At 39.2% G+C, this 24,456-nt stretch overlaps 2 protein-coding genes across 6 annotated transcripts in view; both read right to left on the minus strand.

Moving 5' to 3' along the window:
• RPL7 (ribosomal protein L7) overlaps nucleotides 1–24,456 on the minus strand; it is a 197,424-nt gene that overhangs the window by 126,920 nt on the left and 46,048 nt on the right. The window lies entirely within an intron of this gene.
• STAU2 (staufen double-stranded RNA binding protein 2) overlaps nucleotides 1–24,456 on the minus strand; it is a 156,329-nt gene that overhangs the window by 50,766 nt on the left and 81,107 nt on the right. For 3 of the 4 annotated variants that reach the window (XR_011324046.1, XM_069779521.1, XM_069779524.1), the window contains one exon: nucleotides 11,667–11,780. The exons of the other annotated variant lie outside the window; for it this stretch is intronic. Coding sequence is in view for 2 of the 3 variants with exons in the window: in XM_069779521.1 (XP_069635622.1) it covers nucleotides 11,667–11,780 (114 nt within the window). In the remaining variant the exon portion in view is untranslated. The remainder of the gene's footprint in view (nucleotides 1–11,666; nucleotides 11,781–24,456) is intronic. 4 annotated transcript variants of the gene reach the window in all.

Below are 24,456 nucleotides of genomic sequence, written 5' to 3' on the forward strand. Positions count from 1 at the left end.
TGTCCCCTAAATGACTGAGAGTGTATTATTGTACCACTTCACATAAATGACAATGGGGTATTGAATCAAATACGACAACATAAAAATCTCCTCAATTCATAATTTCATACAGCATGCTGTGCTAGAAAAAATTACCCCAATTATTCAAAACAATGTTAAAGTATGAAATATTTAGGGAGTAGTCTGAAATAGGACTGACTTGCTAAACAGCCTGACATACTGAAGTAATGGCTAAACAGGCTTTATATGATCTCACAAACCAGCTAAAATCTTTATGTTACTGGGATGAGCCTTGTAGCCAGTATCAGCAAAAGGTGTGCTCTTTGTGTAAATGGCTGAGACATGATGGGTACAGGGACCGCTCAGATCCCCACTGCTATCAGCATACAGAGAATTGAGCCTTAGACACTTGTCTTACTTTATCAAGCTCCCAGTATAAGACATTCAGCAACATTAGAGGTATAAACATATGCCAAGATGTCCTTTATGAATCCATGCCATGCAACCAAGTTTTAAAAACCCTGAAGCAAATGTAAAGCTTTTTTATAGACAGCTGAAGACCTGAATGCTGAGGAAGGGAAGCTCTCGTTTCGTCTGCAGGTTATGCTTAGAAAAATACACAAGGGAGGAAGAAGACGACTTTCTGGGTACTGCTGGGGAACAAAGTGACTCCAGCTGAACATGTCTTACTACCTTAAATGGCCTTTGTAGCCTGATCTAACAGTCCCTGCTTGGGGTCCATGTGGCAACTTCCAACCATGAGGAGTACATGGCCAGGAGGTTTGAACAATGCCGCCACCAGCTGGATATGTACCGGTGGCAGGGACGGGGCTGGCTGTAGACCAAGGTAAGCATATTCTTCCTGAAAAAAGTATATATACATTGAAAAAAGTAGTTTTGTATTGGCTAAATCTGCTCCCAGGCTTGGGACAGGTATTCTATAATTTCAATTGTAAATAACTTTAGAAACTTTGAAGTTATCTGTTATAGTTTGCTTAGCTTTGGCCATTTGTAGTGAAAACCAAAGGGCAAGATTCACTTGATGGTCGATACTGGACTGTGGAAAATCATAGCTTAAGGCTCTTTGACTCCCAAGAGGATCCAAATCCTTCTTTTCACCTTTTAGAACAGCGCCCTAACTGCCATCTTGTGGGATATTACAAATCAGGAACTCTCCCAAACTCTTCTGCTCATGCAGGTCTACTGAGCACACCGTTTAGTGAGTCAAAGAAGATGACTGCTCTGTGGTTATTACTTTGTGTTCCTGTGGCTGCCCAGCTGTGCTGCTCTGTAGCATGAGGAGGGTTCCTACAGAGGTTTCATGCTCCTGTGAGGATAGGCATAGAATAAAATTTACATCTTCTGTACTTTGCGTGAGTGCGGGAACCAGTGAGCTTGTAGGTAAAATAATTCATCATCTTTCCTACCAGTTTTGTGAATCTCAGCCATTTTGCTAGTTTTGCTACAAATGCCCAAGTACAAAATGAATTATTTTTTTTGGCTAGAAGCATTTTTTTCTTTATTTTGGACCAATTTGAACTGGTTTTTTGAGGGGATGAAGGATGAGAGAGAAGATTTTGGACTGTAAAATCAATTATTTGTACAGCCGTAAGGATCTGTGGAAAACTAGGTCTCACAGTCTCTCTAATGATGGGAAAGAGAAAGAATGAATATGAAGAAATACGTATAAAATTTAAAGTTTAATTTAAGAGTTCACTGTTTTGGTTTTGCTTGATACCTCCATTTTAGTGTTTATTATCTCAAGTCCTGGATCCTTGAGAGAGTGAACTACTTGGAAGCAGTCTTACATTTAGCATATGTGAAGGATCTTGCTGGAATGAAGCATTAGTATTGGAACACAGACAGTCTGTAAGGGCTATGAAATGGAGGACACAAGTACATATGGAGAGTCTGGGGATGCAGGAACTCCTGTATCAAGTGACAATATTACACATTTGATGCTTTGAAGAGAAGGTTTGTTGGTGATTCCTTCCTGTCTCAGTGGGATGTTTTGACTCGATGATCTGAGAAACCCAGTGTGACTACAAAAACCTGTATGTGAAATGAGTTTGGGACACAAGAGAGGAACTTGCATGCTATGTTAAATGAGTTATAGCAAAGAATATAAACACCTTTTTCCCTGAAGATGCCTGACACTTTCCATCAAGGCATCAACGGCAATCATGTGAAAAGGGAGAGTGAAATCATTTTCTCAGGTGCACAATTAGTGATCAAGCAAGGGTAAGTCTTCAGCTCTTTCTTGATGGGGTATTTAAAAAAACATCCGAGGAAGAAAGCAGGATGTTGTTGCACCATGGAAGTCTAGGAACCGAGTTTCATCTTAGTGCTCCTAAACATAGCTCCACAACTTCCTTATGATCAGCAGAGATCCAGACCTTTAATGTACCGATCTGTGTTACAGGTAGCACAGTTAAGAGAGTAACTCTAGAACTGAACTTTAAACTGGAGAGGAACTTGCCACAATCTGCACTGAGCATGCATGCATGACTACTTTCATACTCTTCCCATTACTTGACAAAACTATTCCTTTGTTCCTCCAGTAATCCTACCTCTGCCCAGAACAGACATGAGTTTGCCTACAACAGACTGAGAAAACTGCTTCAGCACTAAAAACATGGGCCAAACTACATACAGATGAGTGTGTTATGCAGACACAACACATGACAGGAGTTTGCTGTGGGAACGTGGTGCTGGAAGACAGTCCAAGTTTACAGAAGTGCTTAGACTAGCCCACCACCAAGGCTGGTTATATTGTTTAGACCTGTCTCAAAAAGAAGAAGGAAAAGTCATTTAAACTCTGAGCAGATAGTCAGGGGAAAATTGTACCATTTTGATGAAACTAAAGTGGTGACAGAGAGGAGTGCTCAGTTTTGTTATCCCACTGTATTTCACAGTACATAAGCTTGGCTATTCCCCTGCAATTACTTACAAAACCCGACCTCCTTCATTTCCCTTTAAGTCTATTGTCGGAACATTTATTATGAGATCCTGGCTTCTTGAAATGAATCCTTGAAATGAAGGGGTGTAGGATGTCAAATTTAGTTTCTACTTGCACTATGTAGATCCACGGGTTGTGTGATGATTATGCAAACAAAAAACTATGAAACTTTGTACTAGGTGAATGCATAATGCCAGCCATGTGATATTATTTCAAGAGAAGTGGAAAAATTAGGTGGCAAACACAATTTTGGCAAAAGCACAGTTCTTCAGATGCAACACGTGCAAATCATTATTTTGTCTTGTAGAAAGGTTAAGGAAATGTATTTTGAAATGGCAATTATATAATTAGTGTGTTAAGCAACTTTATTGAATGACAAGTGATTAAACACATATCAACAAACAGACATAGCATTACTTTGATTAGTGTGTGGAAAATGCCACAGAATAACTCTGGCAAGTACAGGGTGGGCAACAAAGTTGAGTGTACGTTTTGCTAATACCTTTCCTTGTCTAAAATGGAGGCGCCTGCAAAATAGGCAACTGGGTTTTGACCAAGTGTTAGTTTTAATTCATAAGGTTTGAAAGGCTTTACCAGTCCTAGAAATTAAAATGAGTGTAGCTATTAAAATGAAAATGCTGCCTGTCAGGGGTCAAGATGAAAAATCCAGATCCTTGTCGATCCCAACTGCAAGACAAGCTACTAGGGGGTTCTCCTTCCACTTCATTTTTGCCTCTATCTCTGTCACTAGTAGGTGCATGTCTATCCATTTTTAACTGTTGAGTAGGAGAAGAACCTACCTCTGTTGTATTCCTTCCGTTTTTTTCCTGCTAGGGAAAAAGCTGTTAGATTTCTTGATACTGCAAGTGGGCTGAATCTCTTGCTGCAGTGTGACAAGGCAGAAAGCTGACACTTTTAGCTTTTTCAAACTTCTCCAATACCTTTCCCTTTTAAGCTTCTTCCCTTCCCTAACAGCCACAGCAGCAAGAACATTCAAGATTTTTACATTTCACTGTTGGCCAGCTGAGCCTAAAGTAACAGCAAAACAAAACAAACCAGAAACAGATTGCAAACTAAGGATAGCGAATAGCTGGCCTGTGGTCCATGGAAGGTTGGCTCACTGTGTGTTGTTAATGCCTTTCTTTTCACTTCCACATGCTACACTGCAGTGAAAGCCTGCTAAGGTATTTTAATGCAAACAGCTACTAAGGGTGCCATTCCAAAACAGCTAAACTTCTCTAGGTCTGGGCTGCTACGATCCTGCTCTTCCTCCCTCCTTCCATGTGCATTCCTGTTCTCTTCTTTATGCCAGATCATGCTACTACACAGTGAACAGGTTTAAGGGTACTAAACAAGACAAACTTTTCTACAACAAAATCACTTCTATGAGCAAATCACTTTTCTGTACAGTTAATTTTTGCCTTATCCTCTTCAGGTAACATTTTACAAGGTGGGTAAGCTGATAGCTTGCTGCTGTGGAAGGGGTTGGCTCCCCCTCCTCTACTCTTGGCTGGCAGTCCTGATGTCTCCCTTGTTTCAGCTCTGGTACTCATCTAATGGGACGAGTCAATGGGAAGGAACAACGAAGGTAGAGTCTCCCACCTTGAAAAAACTTAAAAGCTGCCTGGACACAGGCCTGGGCAGCCTGCTCTGGGTGGCCCTGCTTGAGCAGGGGGGTTGGACCAGATGACCTCCGGAGGTACCTTCTCACCCCAACCATTCTGGGATTCTGTGAACTTCACCACTCTTGTGAAACCTCACCATTTTTTTTTTCCTATTTCACCATTTTTTTTTCCAACAGAGGAGGAAACAGTCCCCAAAACATACATGGTCCTTGTTTGTCATCACTTACATGCCAAGCATGTAAGATACCCAGACTGCAACAGTAGCGTTTCACACCCTGCTGAGATTACTGTGTAAACAAACATGCCTACACAGAGAACTGAAAAATCCTATTCTGCATCTTCAGCGAGAGGCAGTCACATTGGGAAGCTACTCAGGAAGCTCTGAATGAGAGCACTGAAAAGGTCTGGCAGGGAGATAGCTGTGCCCTGGTTTACATTCTGTTCCCATTTGGCAGTTAATTAGTAACTCACTTTTTGAAAATGAAAGATTACACATCCTGAACAAATACAAACGTTTGATCTGGGGCTCATCAAGGAAAACTTCAGCAGCTGCCAGGGAAAAGCAAATGTTCTGTCACGTACATCCAGACTGAGATAATGTGAAACAGAAGATGAAGAATACGGAGAGAATGTACCAATGCTTCCACACACAGTCGTGGGGAGCGCAGCAGATGAGGAAAAAGTACCAAATAGCAGACAACAACCTAGTGAGCCTAACTGAAACCTGATGGGATGACTCCTGACTGCAATGTCAGCCTAAGAGGTGGAACTTTCCCGACACAACAAGAGAAGAGTGAAGCATGGTGCTATATATCAAAAGCAGTTTATATTTCTGTCCCATGTGAACTGTCTTTTTTGGAGCACCAGGCACTCAGCTGGGCCCATGCCTGACCCACCCTGAAGGTTACGGAGTCGTCAAGAAGGTAACAGCCAGCCAGATCACACCGGCAGGAGAAGGAGACCTAGCTGTGTGAGATGTTTTTACAAGATTAGGTAGGAGTCCTGATGCTGAAGGGGCTGTGATGGAATTGACAAGCTTTGGGAAAACCGCTAGAAGATTCTTAATCAAACTAAACTTTTCTCATTTTATTGAAGAAGCCGCCCCAAAGAAATGAGAACTGCATTTACAGTAAATCAGGTAGAAATGAGCTGACAAGTGAAGCACATAACACCAGCCAAAAAAAGGAATACATGTATTTTTTTAAAGAAAATCTTAACATTTTATCATTTTTTGGCTATGTCCAGGACACAAACACTCACTGTGAAGTAAATCTGAATATCTAGAAAATACTAATTTTTCCCTAGAACAAAATTAGTTTTAAGCAGGAATTAATCCAGTGTCCAGTAAATAATCTTTTTTTTCTGATGTGGAAAGGTATCTTAACAAAAAAACCAATCCCATTCAACTTTTTTGGTTACAGCATTGGACAAATTTTCAGCCTCTGCATACTCACTGACTACACCATTAGTTGTTTGGGCTTTGTTTTTCTTACGGGTAAGTCAGTCAGTGACACTGGCTGGCATAAATTCCCTAGATTCTGCCTCCCAAGCATGCTCTACAAACAATCTCAGACCATAACAAATACAGAGATTTGGACCTTCATATGTATTATGTGTTTGCTGTTACAAGGTAAAGTTCTTCTTAAACCTGAAGTTTCAATGCTCCAAGCACCTTCCGTCAAGCCTGTCACCCATCTCCAAGGTCTTTTGTCCCTAGAGAACTACTTCCACCTTTGCTGTATTCAAGTGAGATCAGGAGCTTCTCTGGGCATCACCGCAATCCATTAAGCCTGCCCAGAAGTGCCTGTTTGCAGGCCGACAGTGATGATTTGCTACATACCACATTTCAGTTTGCTTGTCACTGCTGTCTGTCAAGCTTTCCAGCAGCAATTTCTGAAACTGCTGAGCATGCCGTCTTCCTTTCAGTACAGTCTCTCCCTGTTGCACTCTCTTATCAAGTCTATCTCATCAGTAGCTCTTCCACTTCTACAATTTCTGCCCCTGCTTATTCTCTTTCCAGCTATTTATATACTTGAAAATAAAAGTGATAATATATAACATTATACAATTGATATGTGTCCTAGAAAATAAAAGTATTCTATTTTATGCATTGTAAAGTGTAGGAGAATTCTAAAAACATGGTCTAATATGCATCACCAATATAATGGGTGGGATTAAGAAAGCATGGACTAAAAATATGTGTAAGACATTCACTGTCAGCACTTTAACAGCACATCTTATTGGGACTACTGAGTGAAGTAAATAGCAGAAGACAGCAATAAATAAAATGGGTAGTATTGCCAGCTCCAAAACCTACACATATGTTAAAACCTCCAAAGTCATCAAAAACTATTAAAGTAATGAGACTTTAAGAAAATGCACTGGTCTTTGATCTGTCTCCTGAAATTTAAGTAGAGAACTGATCATGCCTTAATGAACATCAAGTTACTGGGGGTTAAAAACTCAGTTGTACAGGCAGAGTACTCCATGGCAAGCATTCAAAAATCTCAAAATGGGCCCAATCTGTTCTTCCTCATCACCAGGACTGACTTTAAAGTAATTTTATTAAAAAATGAATGTTCATACTTTTAATTTGCCTGCTGATCAGCAAGCCTTAAGAATGCACTCAAGGTGTTTTTTCCAGAGTTTCCTTCACAGCTATGACAACCACTGGGGTATGCTACCCCTGAAGCAGAGCTCTACAGTCACTTAGAGCTGAAGCATTCAGAAAAACAGTGATTATTACAAAGCCACTAAACATGGCAACATTGCAAGCTTCCAAAATATATGTGCAAACATGGAAGCTGAGTTTGACACTGGCTTGTTCAAGACGTAGCGGAAGTGTCACTTCTTAGATTGAAACTATGTGACAGGCCACCTTCTATGACACAGGCTGTCACATTTAACCTAGCTACCATTACAGTGAGTCCAATAATTTGTGTTGAGTGAAGTACATTTCCAACAACTTTATGGTATTCACTAGAGTTCTTTAGGGGAAACAGAAATCTCTGTTTCCTTCAATAGTTTGCTCTGATAGCATTATATCTTCTAACTGAAAGTTCTTGGTATGTCTGTGCTCAAGACTTGAAGGAGCTCTTCATATAACTCAGTTCGCTAAAGCTAAAAGATATTTATTTGTATTGGTAACAAGCAATTCAGTATTCAATACTTTGAGAAGCTATGCAGGGAGAACTCTAAGACTTTCAGACTAAGCAGTAGAGAAGACGTCTTTATTCATTTTGGTGGGGTTTTTGAGCACCCTCTTCCACTTAGCTCTAACTTCCTCTCTTTACCCCACTTCTGGGCCTTTAGACATCCAGTCCCCCTTTTCTCTGCAATTTCTTAGTTTTCTGCTCCATTCCACCAACTTTTGCTTATATACCCTCCTATCTTTGAATTTCTCCCTTTTCTGTCTCCCACTGCTCGTACCTTGAATTTTCTTAGTGATAGAAATAGAACAACTACCTGGACTTCCTTTCTGTTACTTTCTGTTACATTTAATTAATTCCTCAGCTTCACACTGTACGCCTAATGTCCATCATAAGCTCTGAGAATACGTTGTCTCCAGTACCACAACAAGGTAAAAAATACCAGGATTAATTACCATTAAGGACAAACTCAAGTTTGCTTGCGAAAGCCACTAGAAAGTGGTGACCATTTTAACTAAAAGCTGCTTGTAGCTAAATTCTACTGAAAAAAAAATAAGAATAGTGGCCATTAAGGAAAGAGAAATTTACAGTTATAGTCAGACACTGGGAAACAGAAAATAGAAAAATAAATCATTCAGGAAAAAAATATTCTAAAACCCGTTAAATTTCTACTAAAGAGGTTAGCATACCTGAATGCAAAACCCAACAAAACATGTGGCAGGCTAGACTGCAGTAGTACTTTAGGAATGTTTCCCTTTTTTACTGTTTGCCAAAAGAAAGAATGAAAGACCAGCAATTGCTTCCAAAATACTGCTTCATGACCAAATGAGATATGCCTTGTCAATCAGACATTTGAAATACACACTAATTAGTGTACCAGAATGAAATGTTTATTTTAATCTGAAATTGCTCAAATGAAGTATGTGGGGAAAAAAATTAAACTCATTAAAATCACAAGCTAAACCAATCTAAAGAATGAAAACTCCCTACAGAGTAGAGGAAAACAGTAAGTGACATGAAAAACTGCTGTGTCAAGTCTTGGCATATTTGAAAAAGCAAGATGATATACTTATATAGGATTGTAACCACACTGGTATCTGCTGGGTAACAAATTCCCCACTGGATGTGCATGGAGAGATATATTACAAGGCAAGCCCAATCTAAAAGGTAGACTATAGTGCTGGAGATCCCATAGGGAACCTGTTTTTCTTCTTTTTTTTTTTTTTCTTTTTTCATTTCTCTTTCTTTTTTTGATCCAGGTGTGTGTGGTCAGCTGTGGTTCTTCTGCCACAATGTAGTGACAAATCTGTTATACAGCTTTTTTATTAGATATTCTCACACAACAGATTCCACCACTTTCCCACAAACTATTCCAGAGTCTCATTCAGACACTTTTACATTAAAAAACCCTAGAAATTATAGAAGTTATATTTTAGAATGAACCTGAGAAAAATTATCTTCATAAGCACAGAAGTGGACAGATCTTGAAGTCAAACTATGTCAGGCCTCATAACTGACAAATCAACATGCCTCCATTGAAGTCACAGGCTTGCAGTTGACTAGTCCACCCTAACTACCATACAATACAAAAGAGATGATTTAAAAGTAACAGATTGCACAAGTTAAAGAAGAGTTTCTAGAATTTAAGTTTTATAGCATATGGCTATATTGCACTTATTTCATTTGAAATGTTAAAATGTGGATAATTCAGCTTAACAAAGGTACAGCAGTTCTGTCTCCTACTTTTATAAGAACAATAATGGTATCAAATAAACCTGCTGTGAGGAAAATTGTAGAAAACCAAGCAAAATCATACCAATCACACAGGAACAAGAAAGAAAAGGGGATTTTTTTTTTTCAGTTAATCCAGTAAGAGCTCTAATTTTGTCATTAATTAATTAATTCCAGTGCCTGACGAACACTTGATGTGCTTTCTGTTTGTTTGCTAATGATTAATTTTTCTCTGTTTTTTTCAGGTGATGGCAAATAATGCTTCAATCCAGTCCTGCCACCCCCCTTATCAAACACAACCAGTCAATAGCATCCTTCTTCCACAGAAAGTGGAATTCCTTTAATATTTAGGAAGGGGACGAGCAGAAATTTGTGAATCCTGTCCAGTGTGTGGATCTATTTTGCGACCCACCGGTTGGCACTTGGCTTTTAGATGATTATTTTCTTTTGCTCTCAGCTCAGATGAAATATTTGCATGACTGATGTGGGTTCCGTAACGCAACAAACATGCCATCATGCAATGACAAAACATTTTTCTTTCCTTTTTAAGAACCCTGTGGAAAATTACATAACTAAAAGCAATGACGAACATTTTTTAAACTTCAAATTGAAATAAGATTAGGGAATTCTAGCTACACAATGACCCAAGCAAACGTAATTCTACCTATTTGTGCACATGCTAGGATACAACCTTTATATATGTGATTTTATGCATTATTTTTTTTCCTCCCATTAGAATGTCCTGTTTGAAGCACTGGACGGGTACATTTGGGATCAAACTAATGCTGCACATAGTCTGGAATTTCCTAATTTCTAGGTGCTTGACTTTGCAGGCTCAATAACACTTTTTCATTTAGATGTCTTAAATATATAATTATTCAGGTCGCTTAAATGTGCTTTTTGCTTACAAAGTCTTTTTTCTGTTTACATATCACACTGTAGCCTAAATAAATGCTAAGACAAAGGCCAAGCTGGCTGGTAGCCCAGAATGTAGTTGTTACCAAATTGACAGGGACCACCTTAAATTCATTGAAATGTCTAAATATTGTATTTGAGTTATAACTAAAGGCGATCTTTACTGAAAGAAAAACAGAGCAACTTTAGAACAGCATAAACAAGTTGCTGGATGAGATGAGAATTGAATGTCGAAGTATGGTCTGACTTACCACAGCTCTCCATTACTGTAAAACACCAAACACTTAAGGACAGGAAGTATCCTCATGTTACTATGTAAATAACTAATGGGCTTAGTTTATGTGAACAACTAACTCAGAAACTTCCAATGAAAAAAAACCACCAATCGAAAATGTGGCTAAGAGTGTCTGAAACTTTTCCCCAAAAGTAACTAATTCTGATAATTCTTAACATGACTTTTCCTTTTTCCTTAGAGAATCTTTCATAGAGTCTGATAAAATGTATGGTAAATGTGAACCCAGTACAATTTAAAGATGGCCTGCAAAGGCAAATAAAAATGGTACTTTTTCCAGTCTACTGAAGATCTGAAAGGTGCAAGGTTTGGTTTAAAGTTTTCTTCTACTTGTTTCCTTTTTGCTTTTAAAACTTTTGCAGTATCAAAGTCTTGTCTTGCTTTTATACGTAAGAGTGTTGGAGGACAAGATGACCAGAATTGAAGTCCCCCTCAGTTCCCATCTGAAGCAGCAGGGTGATGAGTGATTAACATTGAGATTTTTTTTCCTCCTGGCTTTTCGCCACAGGCTTGAATTAAACATTTTAAGAACAGCCAAACAAAATGGAAGTTTTACACAGTCTGATTAAAAATCCCTTTCCCCTCTCAGATGCCAGTTCCTTGTGACAGATGATGGCTAGAGATGATGGCTTCATCTCCCTGCTTTCCCAGCTACCCGTAATCTTCTAGTAAAAATAGGATAGACAAGACCTGATACATACATAAAATCAAACAAAATCTTTGCAGAAACCTCACTTTAAAACCAAAGCAAGCTCTTCAGGCTTTCCTAATATGTCTTAAAAATATGTAAAAGGCAATATAGTTTTGTCTCCTTTTCAGGTCACTCTTAAGATCTGATCAGGATTTTACTATGGCAAGATAGGCAAATCCCAATGACAAGAACATGCCATATGAAAAGCACAAGTTGTGTTGAAATTTAAAATTTACTAATACTGACATTCTGGCCTTACTAGATATTAATATAATTACAAGAGTGTGGGGTGAAGGTATTATACCTGGTCATGGCTGGCTTCAATGGAGCTTCCGATACCTTGGAAAGTCATCTGCACAGGAGACAGTGTCAAACAGGTCATACACTCTTTGCCATTTTGTCTATCACTGTAGTGTACCTATAACAGAATAACATACGTAATCTGCTAAACACCAGGTTTGTACAAGGGAGTCATGCTAAAATACTGTCCCTTTTCAACAAGTTTGTAAGAAGAATTCCAAACATTTACATTGAATTCATCTTTAATATAAAACAAGGAGTGTGTAAAATATTCTAGGTAGTCATATACTGAACTAGGGCCAAATTTTCTGTGATATGTCTGTTAGATAGTTTTTAAAGTGCTGTGTTCTTCAGTTTCTGAGACCTTTGAGACTGAATTCAAGATGCTGTATCTATATAATTATAAGAATCCAGTTTCAGGTTATAGTTTCCAGCCTAGGTGTCATTTTAACAGCATTTTGTAGCTTAGTTATAAAACATCCATGTAAATCATTATACCTCCAAAAACTTGGCAATAGTATTTTAAATTTTTTAATTGTAATTCCATTTCTACTACACTCCACTAACTCTTTTGACATGGCTAATGTTGCATATTTGAATTTGATTTTGTAATTAAATCAAAATGACAGATAAAATGGAGAAGAATTCACATTCTTCTTGAGATGTCTAGGATATCCTTTTCTAAGAGTAACCAATTCCCTACTGATGTCAAGATGTGAATGTTGAACCTGAATCTTGCATGAAATACAGAAGAAGATAGTGTTTCTACTTGAATTATTCTCCTTGTCTTCAGGTTCCTTTCAGACAGTTCTTAAATCCCCTAAAGAAAGGATGGATTTTGATATGTTGAGACAAAATGAAATTAAATGTTGCCAGTGCTTCATTATTAAGAACAGGTTGCCACTCATGCTGAATTGTTGAAATATTACAGTTCTCTGCGTAGCTCCCGGCTTCTAGACAGGCAGATCGAGCACTTTGTTCTACAGGAGAGGTGGAATTTAGTTTATGGTGGTAATTTACACTGGCTATGTGACCCCTGTCAGAAATGGAAAGAGAGATCAGCTCTGCTGGAGACAGACCTTTTATGTTAGTATCTATTTACAGTTGTATAGCTCTCAGGCAAAAGTTACATGATAAAGCCTCATCTTGACATTTAGGCTACAATATTAAACTAATTAATTAATTAGTTAATTAAATTAATTTCTGAAGACAACTAGGAACCATATTAGAGTTATTCCTGTGGAAATGATTTAGTGATGTATGATACTTAATTGCACACCGTGCATATTAAATCCCCTGTGCCTAACTCTTCTTGCCACAGGTGCAAAGTGGGAATACGACAGCTGAAGCAAAACCAGTGCAAAACTGCCTGAGTGAGAGGAAAACCAAGTCAATGCTATATTTCAGAATTACTTTACTGACAACACATCAAAACAGTTTTTCTGTGGCCAAAAGCAAGATACAGAATGCAAAATTCTTGTACTGTGTATAGAAATATTGGTTTCACTCAGCACTTCTTGAAGCTTTCTGGATTATCCCTGTCTCTCTTCCTCTCAACCCCCACAATATGTGCCTACTAAATTGCTTGTGGCTCTCTGCCAGAAAAGCCATACTACTTACTTAGAAATCACAAGAGGCCCCTTCACATATACAATGGTTTAACTTTGATTAATCGAAAGAGGTACAAAGGTATGAAATTTGGCTTGCAAATATAAACTGAAGTTCTTTAAATGTCACGGACTACTGTTATGACAAGGACTTATCAAGCTTCCACAACTGTGGTATCTGGTTGCAAGCTAGATATTCTGCTGAGTACGTGTTGTGGGAATGAGATGTGGAGAAATGGGGCAGAAAAGCTCAAGAGGATGATTCTGTACTGCAAATATGACATAGCAAAAGGGGCAAAATCTGGTGACTGAGAAAAGTACATGTCTTAAAGCACATATGGAGAAATGGAAAAATGGCACTTTCTGAACTGCATAGCATGTTTGTAGGCTTATTTTTAATGAGAATAATATGAATAAGGTTACACTTCACTAACGAAGCAAGGCTAACCAGCTGAAAGAACAGGAGATAACCAGAGGGAAAATTATGATTAGTATTACATGACACTATCATCTGCAGCAGCAGATTTGATCCATACCCCATTTAGAGTCCCATATTGAAATTGCAATAAATTCATAATTTTGGTATCTTTCTAGGCTTAACTTTCCTGAAGGAATTTCATGATGCACTTTTGGCCACATCTGAATATATCAAGGCCATTACTTTGTAATTTCTTAGACAACAGTCCTCTAATTATCTCTTGCCCTGTTGAAGCTCTTCAGTTGAACCAAAACCCCCACTTTTTTATGTTACTGATATGAATAGTGATATAAAACCCAAAAGACTGGACTTTGAATGGGGGACAGAATAAAACTTTGTCCTTTCATCAAAACTCTCTAGTCTACAGATTTGTGCAGCCAGCAGAAACATTCAGATTTCTTCTATGTTTGGCATGTGTATGTACAATTTCCTGGTAATCCTGTTTTGTTATTTATCAGTCCAGCTGCTACATTCTCAAACTCTCTATTTTATTTCTTTCTTCTTCAAATTTGATCTATGATCCAAAGTCTGGGGTTTTTTGTCAACCAAGAGTTCTAGGTATTTACCTATTTGAGCAGAATGTCCAAAATAGGCACTTAGAAAGAAATGGTAGTAGTCAAATAGTTATGAAATAGTCTGAATAGCAGCAGATGCTTCTAGGTTTTCAGCCAGCAGTATGTTGCAAATATTTCAGTTTATATGTCCATGCTATTATGTCTAAGTATGGGAGGAACTTGAATGTCTATAGAACTGGTTTAAGAATATCACATCATCTAAGGCAGGGGAACGTGAAGGCACAGCAAATACTTGATTCAGTATCTGTGATCAAGGAGCGGTGACTGAAGGCTGGCCAAGTGCTCCAATGGTGATGACATGGCCATTATTGAGATTCACGATGACAATAATACTTTTCTAAGTTCCTCAGCGCTGTAAGAGTGCTTAACTACAGTTCATCTCCACAATAACTCTGTTAGGCAGGTAAGGACACTTTGTGGACATATTTTAAATGACTCATCCAAATTCACTCGGCACTGGCAGGAGTGAATGGCAGTGCTGGGACTATAACCCATCATTAAGGCCTCTGGCCTAACCACAACTGGTCATTTTCCCTTTCCTATTATGGAGGTAAAAAATAAGAGGGTTATGAAAATAATTACTATCTATGTCCAGGACCTAATTTTCAGGCTTCAATTTTTTTGTAAGTAAGGGACACTCACAAATTAGCCCAGTGAATTTTAAGGATTAAACAGTAATGAAATTTCACTTATTAAAATTCAGAATGTTTTATTTGGATAACATATAAGCAGAGATTTTATAGAACAGCATTAGGATCTGGTTAGAAAATAATGGCAAGGATACAGATGTCTGTAGTAAGGGTTGTGCAAGTTTCTGAGTAAAATGCAAGACTCCAGTCTCCGACTATTATGAGTGATTTACATGTAATTCTCCTCCAAGGTATGTCTACACAGCACAAAGCAGTGCAACAAGAAGATCCTGGCAATAACTCTAAATAAGCCTGTTCATTTACTGGAAAAACCTTACAGCACTGCTAGCTTTTCTCCTGGGTAACTGCATATGCGGAGTACCTGAGATAAATCATGTATAACCAGCTCAGGAATCCCAAACACAGCCCGCCATTGTGCTGTGTGGGCAGGGCATGAAACCTCCATGTGTAAAACAAAAAGTGCATCCTGGGCACCAAAATAATGAAATAAATTCTAGAAGTATTTTCTTCCACAAGTACGTGCCATGGATTTACTCATGCGCATATGCTTTCATGTTCGATATTCGCACGAGATGCAACTGTATATCCTTTTCACAGATTGCTTCAGTCAGGAACAAGCTGCATGGTATGAGTATGTATGGAGGGGTGCTACTCACTGGTGTATGTATATAGAAATGTATGCAAAGGTCTGAAACCATTTGACAACTATGTTGAAGTTTGGCCCTTGTTTTTAATATTTTAAATTACTGAAGAGGTGCAAATATTTTGCTGGACATTTATAGCTTCACATAAAGGAAGATGTAAGATGAATGTTTACAATGTTACAACTGAATGTGGAATAGCATAGCCCAAATTCTCAACCTTATACGCTATTTTACAAAGGAAAAACTAAATTACACTGCACAAAACTGCATAAGAAATTACGTCTAAGGTAACTTCTACCATAATGCTGCTCCAAAAGCAGGAAATTTCCCATTTCTTTCATATTTATGCAAAGATGTCTCTTGAATCTTTATTATAATACCCTTTGCTATGTGCAAGTGTTCTGACAGAAACTGTAAAAATATTGCAGGATTTGTCTTGCAATAAGCTACTTTAACACAGTGGATCAATATGCAATTTCAGAAAATGACCATAGTTAATCTTCATAAATTATCCTGTAAATACAATGTCCCTAACTTCAGGAACAGGATAGTCTGCTGGTCTTCAGTGGGCACTTCTGAATTTGAACATCCACCCTTTTGCACGAACAAGGGCTATGGTTTACTGATTCACAACTGAGGAAGGTGAGACCTGTTATATTACTACATAGTACTTAAGCTTAACTATAATATACTAAACTACTGTTAGAAACAAGCTAACTGTGTGTTAACAAGAGACTGAGAGGAGCAAAAATAAAGGCTACTATTTTCACACACTGCTGCTTAGATGTTCACAGTTTGAAACACAACTTTTGTCTGGCCAAACACTTTCTTTCTTGAACATTTAATAACTTAAAAAAAAAATAATATGAATTACTAAGAGAAAGAAGTAATCTGTGACACTGGAGTTCATGTTACCAAACCAAAAACTACTCTGAGTCAAAGCATCAGCAGGAGTCTTAGAATGCTAGACAGAAATAAACTAGGTAATAAAATGCCATTATGTTCAGCAACACACAAATCTTCTGGATTGACAAGCCTGGATTATTTTGTTAGAACAAAGGATGGTATTCCTTTAAATCTGCCCCTTAAAGTGAAAGCACCCAATTTAGACCTGAATTTACGGAATAATTTCCAAGATTTTACATAGGTTGCTCTGGATTTACAGTGACAAGCAAACCAGAACGGGCTCAAAAATCCAATGTTAAGGTAGGAATTATGACTTGGACAAGTCTCATGAAACTTTTTTTTTCCTTTAGCTTCCTGGTGAAATGATTGTCTTTTCCATACTGGTCTTGTATCTTCCTCTTCCTGTTGCTCACCTACTCTTAGTCATGTCATATACTAAAAAAAAAATTCAACAATCCTGTTTGTTTGAGCTCAGACTCTGTTTCATGCATATTTATTGGTGAAGAAATACTCCTGGCACGAAAATAAATTAAGTATACTTGCTCATTTCAACCATTTTCTCAAAGCCAATATTAGGAGCTTTCACAGTGTTTTAAGTATTCTAGTACTTAAAAGCATGAAACCTTGTATTACCCATAGAGCTTTCCTAACAAATAATAGATTAGTCTTTTAAGACATGGAACAACATGAGAGAGATTCTGAATTCCACTTTGCATTCTTACTACCTGCTTTACAATTCCATATATTTTATTTGCGAGAGTAGAACAGGAGTACAGTAAAAACAAAAAAAATAAAATTTGGGAAAAAATCCCATTGTATGAACAAAGTCTTTTACAAAAAGTTGAAGCATAAACAAAAAAACCAAGACTGACATGAAAAAAATTGTCCTGGGTGAAAAAATATGACATGCAATAAAAATAATTTCAAAAAATCAGAAAAAAAGCATTGAATCAAACTGTTTCCTGCAATGCTGGAGTTCCTTGATGTAGTGCGATTACTAAATATAGTATTTTACTAATCTCAGCAGGGAGCTGGCTAACTGCATGCCCGTCAGATGTTTTTAATGGTCACCCCCTGTGGAACAAATCTAAGGAGTGCATGAAAAACACCCACATTTAAAAAAGCCCCCTTGCTAGATCATTAAGGAAAGATAAAGGCCTGTACATTCGGATGTGATATATAACACAATCATTGTGTCAAGAAAACATATGTTTGATTAGCGCGCCTCAGGTTCATTAATCGCTGTGTCTGCTTCACAGCAGTGGGCAAAGTTTCCACCGTAGCTACTGCACAGAAGGGTATAGACGCTCGGTAGCTTAAAGACTGACAGTTCAGCAGTAAATCTTGAGCTATTCCAACATGCTCCCCTCTTACAGAGTTTGAATAGCAGCTGTATCACAGCCTTAAATCTTCATTAAAATACAGTCCTAGGGCTTAGACTAAGAAATAACCATTACTGTACCATAAATAGGTAACAACAAGGAGACCAAAGGCATTGTCACGGGTTACTGCTGTAGTATTTTAAGTTCCTGACTATAGTAAGGCAGACACTTGACATCTATAAAAACATGTGAAGTACAAATAAGAGTGAAAAAACTTACTTGATACAGTTCCCAGAGAGAATATATGAAATATTTGCTAAATGCAAAACAAGTTTATCAACTGAGCCAAAGCAGCTTGTACGTCCTTTTTTTCATGCTATTTAGATATCCTCTGAATTCAGAGCTCCTGTTTCAGTGATGCAGGAGATCTGGAAAGTTTGGCTCAGTCAAGCAAGGGAGACCTGGGTCTATCCTACCTCTGGATGTGATGTTTGGTTCTAATTAAGAGAAAATTAGCTAACACTGCTGCTGTCGCAGGAGCGTATGGGTTTATCAGTACAGTAGGGTTCTTACTGTTTACCCTCTATCTGTTAAACCTTAACCCAGATATGTATTTATAAAGACAGTGCTCCTGTGGAGCACATGCAAAGCAAGTAACCATATTTTCAATGGCTGGCATTCAAGAGTGCAAAGAGACCTGTTTGTCTGATAGGGAAGCTGAAAGCAGGAGACGGGACATGGCTTTCTATAAAAAATCACACTTACATTGAAGAGCACCTTGCTACCCTGTTCACGTCCTCTATTCTATAACTAAGATGTATTTTTTTGTAGACATAGTAGAGAGTAGTTTACTTTCAGTGAGTTAAAACACTGAATACAATCTTCGCTCCCAAAAATGAGTAAGAAAACCACAATAAAAAATAATAAATTAATTATTCAGAAATTAAAATACTGCAAAGCACTACAAAATAATGTAAGCTATAGCTAACATGTTTTTTGTGCAAACAACTTGTTTGCCTTTGATCCATTCATGTCAATACTGTATTTTCAAGAAGAGGAGTTGAAATTAATTTTAAAATCACAAGCAAAGCAAATATGAAAAACTGGCAACCCTGGGATCTCCTGTTTTCATCACATGGCCTAAAAAAAGAAGGGAGGTGAGGGAGTTTGTGTTCTGCTAATAAAGTACACAGAGGACGACCATGGTATGGAGCATCTGTGGAGGAGCCTGTGTCTCAGGTATCATCCTGAACAACTGACTAAAGGGAGAGAGGAACTTGGTTAGTTTTGAAAGAGAAAACAGTTCGGGTTTAAAAGCACTTTGTAGCAAAACCATCAATGGAAAAATGTTTTCATGTACACTCTTTCATTACAAAGGTTGTCACTGGAGTGAAGAGTGAAGCAAGCATTAACCATTCTCTGTTTACAAACTGCATGTGAAAGCTCCAACGCTGCATGAATGAAGAGGGAACAGGATCGCTGTGAAACCGCGAGTACAAAACCAGCTGCCTGAGTTTGCTGAAAAGTCTGATGCTGATACAGGCACTGGTTTTGTGCACTAACCTAGTTATAGGGCAGTATGTGGAAAGAACCACCCTTCTTTAATTAAAACAAGAAACAATCATTTCACCTCTGAAAATTACCCTGCTTCATTGTGCTCCCAATTCTGAATGAGACTGAAGGAGACGACAGCCAAAAAAACCTCTGAAAGCCTTGGCCTCAGGTCATAGTGAGAGGAATAAACTGTAACTTGCCTCTTTTCTCCATCTCCACCTTTTCTTGTTGCTTCTCTTTTTAAGGGTTTTTGCTTGAAAGCCGAGTTCCCTTATTATAATTAAAGCTAAACCCCAGTCTACTATGAATTCACCATGGCACCTTCACATTTTTGCCAGCTGAAACTTCCAGTCTTTCAAAGTTTTGGCTGTATTCCAAGCCAAGGTCCGTAGCTAAGTTATCAAGTCACGTTAGGATTTACTCAGAAAGATTTTGGCAGGGAATGTGGCCCGGTGCGTTTAGTGCTGGCTGCAGTATTTTGAGAGATCCTGACAGCTTTTAAACTTTCTCATACGTAACCCCCCTAAATCCTAAAATTGGTTATGAAAATATAATTCACATTTTTTCCATGGACCAAGTTACGTGCAGGGATATGTGGGAGGATTTTAATGGTTATTTGCAAGACATTGAGGAGAAAAGCTAAAATGTTACCAAGGTGACATCCACACCACACCTGGGGAGCCACACAATGCCATTAGCCAGTTATTCTCCATTTACCTTCTTTCCTTTTAAAAACTGAAACAAAAAAGAAGCACCTGGCTGTTTCTGGAGGCAAGAAGAGCAAAACTTCAGCAGCACTTGAACAAAGGGCTTTCTTCCTTCTAAGAGGAAGAGAGGTAACAATGGCCAGAATAGAAGAAAGCTAGTTTAGACAGATTTCTGGCCAGAAGCCAGGTAGTTGGAGACCTCGTGTTAGAAAATTTACTGCCCCTTGTAGCTAGATTTGCATTTGTTTTCCTAATTCTGTATACTTTTTAGTTAATTCAGAAACATTCTTCCTGCAGCAAATATTACCTCCTGCATTATGCTTTGTGAATGAATATGCTAGGTTTCCAAACCTGCATACCTTTTCTTATGGAAACTGATATTAGAATGATTGTTATAGTCATTTTTTTGAAGAATGACTACCACTATTTCCACTTCCTTTGAGGTAAAAAATAGGATAATATGGATAGATGGTCTACAGTCCACAGAAGTATATCTGAAATAAATGGAAACTGATAAAACCACTTCTTGTAGCTCTACCCTGGGTCACTGCTGTCCGCTGTGGCAATGTCTACCTTCCCTCTGAAGTTAGTTGATTAAAAAAAACCCCTATAAACCAGAATGCAATGAAGTTCAGGCACTCTGATTTTTACATGAAGCTCGCTCTCTCAAGAACAATTCTTGCTATCAGCTTGTTCTGTTTTATCTCCCTCTATTTCACATTCCCAACATGTTTTCTTACTTTTGGCTAGTCATGTATAAATTAGGGTTTGGAGATGTTGAAGCCCTTTCCTACAGAACATAGCCATTCCATGTCAAGTGGATTTTCAGTGTAGCAGGACACCTGCAAGTTTCTGAGAGCCAAGCAAGGACTCTCAATTAACAGGTAGCCTGCTGTTGTGCAAATCAGAGATGCCACTAAAATTATCAATAAAATCCTGACTGACCTGCTGCCTTTCCTTGGAGAAAACTTCTTTCCCTCTTAATACAACAAAAATAGTAGTTTTCTTGAATAAATGGGGAAGTTTTGTAGCAAATAACCTGATAAAAGGGTGTAAGTTTTCTTCAGAGCACAATGACTGTAAGTTCACATGGATAAAAGATCTCCTATTTCCTAACTTCTGCCCAGTGGCACACAACTGTAAAGATGCCAGTGAATCATAAAAAGCTGTACTAGTTTTGACTGGGGTGGAGATAATTTTCTTCGTAGTAGCTTGTATAGTACAATGTTTTGGCTTTGTGACCAAACCAGTGTGGATAACACACTGTTTTAACTATAGCTGAGCAGCGCTTCCACAGAGTCAAGGTCTTTTCTGCTCCTCACCCCACCCCACCAGCGAGGAGGCTGGGGGGGCACAAGAAGCTGGGAGGGGACACAGCTGGGACAGCTGACCCCAACGGACCACAGGGATATTCCAGACCATATGACGTCATGCTCAGCATATACAGATGGGGGAAGAAGAAGGAGGGTGGGGGTCGTTCGGGGTGATGGTGTTTCTCTTCCCAAGTCACTGTTATGTGTGACGGAGCCCTGCTTTCCTGGAGCTGGCTGAACACCTGCCTGCCGATGGGAAGTGGTGAATGAATTCCTTGTTTTGCTTTGCTTGCGTGTGTGGCTTTTGCTTTACCTATTAAACTGTCTTTATCTCAACCCATGAGTTTTCTCACTTTTACCCTCCTGAATCTCTACCCCATCCCACTGGAGGGCAGTGAGTGAGCGGCTGCGTGGGGCTGAGCTGTCCACCAGGTTTAACCCATAGCAGTCCCTTCTGGCACCCAATCTGGGGCATGAGGGGTTTGAGATAAAAACAGATTTGATGAGAGTATGCTAGACCAAATTTATAGCTGTTTAGCTACTAATTGGCAGGCTCCTGTGCTTGCCATGGGGCTTGCTTGCTTCACTGTAGATTAGAGTCTAGTGCTTGTTAGTGGCTGTTTTTTGCGTCTGCTGTTTCCTATTCTCCTTACCATCCTATTCTGCTCTGCCTGGGAACTTACTGATAACTGTAATGGGCTGGCAGATGGCCAGGGAACTGCTGTTCCTGTGCTGCTGTACTGGACAGGCTGGAACCCAAGTCCAGGGGACTGTGACTGTGGATAAGTGCATGCTGGAGCAGGCACATCCAGAAGTGTATGGGGCCCTGGAGTGAGTAGTCCATGCCAGAGCAGGTACGCCCCAGAAGGGACTGTGGCCTACGGCTAAAGTCATGCTGGAGCAGGTACATCCTTAAGGGATGGGGGCCCATGGACAAGCCCACACCGGAGCACATACACCCCAAAGGGACCAGGGGCCTGTGGATAAGCCCATGCTGGAGAAGGGGCAAGGGGAGGAGTTTGTTGCAATGTTAAACCCTATAGCCTAGTCCAACGGGACAAGGGGTGAAGACTGTAATGGATGTAGTTTTAAATTGTTGTAACCCAGGGTTTGAGTTGCATGTTATAGGAATTACTATAGCAGGTACCATCTGAACCAACAGAGGACAAGCCTCACAAAAAGACGTGAAAGTGCAGCAGTGATGCAACCTGAGCTGACTTTGGTGCCCAATAACGCCACACGATACACCACTTCTCCTGTCCTGAGTGTCCACCATAACAGATGGAGTAAACATGGACTGAATGGACTCAATGGACATTTTGTGGACTTTGTAAAGTGGTGACCCATAGACTAAGGGAATGATATCTGTGTATATATCAAAGGATGGGAAGTGCTGGGGGGAGGGGGGGGTAAATGAGGATCTATTGAATAGTGTGGGTCCTGAGCATGACGTAAATGGTATGGAAGAAGGGGTGGAGATTATACTAGTTTTGGCTGGGATGGAGCTGATTTTCTTCACAGAAGCTTGTATAGTGCTAAATTTTGGCTTTGTGACCAAAACAGCACTGATAACACACCGATGTTTTAGCTATTGCTCAGCAGTGCTTGCACAGCATCAAGGCCTTTTCTGCTTCTCACACTGCCCTGCCAGCAAGGAGGCTGGGGGGGCACAAGAAGTTGGGAGGGGACACAGCCGGGACAGCTGACCCCAACTGACCCAAGGGATATCCCACACCTATGACATCCTGCTTGGCAATAAAAGCTAGGGAAAGAAAGAGGAAGGGGGTACACTCGGTGTTATGACATCTGTGTTCCCAAGTCACCATTATACATGATGGAGCCCTGCTTTCCTGGAGATGGCTGAACACCTGCCTGCCAATGGGAAGCAGTGAATTAATTCCTTGTTTTGCTTTGCTTGCACACACAGCTTTTGTCTTTATCTCAACCCATGAGTTTTCTCACTCATGCCTTTCTGATTCTTTCCCTCATCCCACTGCAGGGGAGTCAGCAAGCAGCTGTGTGGGGCTTAAGCTGCCCACCAGGGTTAACCCACAACAAAAGTCTATAGTAATTTGAACATCAGGCAATAGTTTGGTAATTGGTGAAAGTGCAAACTTCACATTAGGAAAAAAAAAAGTATCCAGAAGAGACAGAAACTGAGATAATGAGGACTTTGTCAACCATTTCTAAAGGTGTTTAAACTCCCTGTGGGTAAGAGACAAACATCGCTGCTGAGATTATTGTACTGGTCATTGAGCATGGCATAGTACAAACACACTGGAAGATAATAAATACCCTTCTGCAAAAGCTCAGATTTCAACACTTTCAGTGATGACAGAGCACAACATCATTCCACACATCATTTTACAGAAACCCATCTGACCAATAAGCAGGTACAGTGCTAGTGAACTTGACTAAGACCCAAGGCACTGGGACAGGAACCAAAAGCCCGACTCCACAGCTTGTTTTGCAGAAGCTGGTATTGATAATACACAGCAGCACAGTCACTCTCAAGCTACTTCAAGGGGTTTCATGAGTACTTATTTTTAAATATAAATGTCATTAATTCCCACCGCCTTTTGAGTGTTAAAATTAAAGCAAATCAGCTGATCACAGTTACCTCTGGGCCTGACTGTACACTACTATTTTAGAAAAATTTCACTAATATTTGCAGTCTGGTCAATTCTGCTGGGAAAGAAGTCTCCAATGCCTTGGGCGGGGCGGGGGGGGGGTGTTAGATGCAGTTATATACATAGAATTATAGGGGGGGTTGACGCCAAATGTGGATGAAGCAATATTTGCTTTAACAGCCTTATTTCAAAAGTATTCACTAACATTATTTTACAAACATCTTCATTTTTTAATATCCTAATTTTCCTGATTTTTGGAGATAAGATCTTCTTCAAGAAAGCATTTATATAAAAACAGTTTGTTGACATAGCCTTCAAATCCGTTTTACATTAATGATGCCAGCAAGCCTGATGTTATAATTTCAAAAGCTTCCTTTAATTGTTGTTAGGTTTTTCTAATTTGAATGA

This window comes from Haliaeetus albicilla, chromosome 3 (genome assembly GCF_947461875.1).
Source record: "Haliaeetus albicilla chromosome 3, bHalAlb1.1, whole genome shotgun sequence".
Lineage (NCBI taxonomy): Eukaryota > Metazoa > Chordata > Aves > Accipitriformes > Accipitridae > Haliaeetus > Haliaeetus albicilla.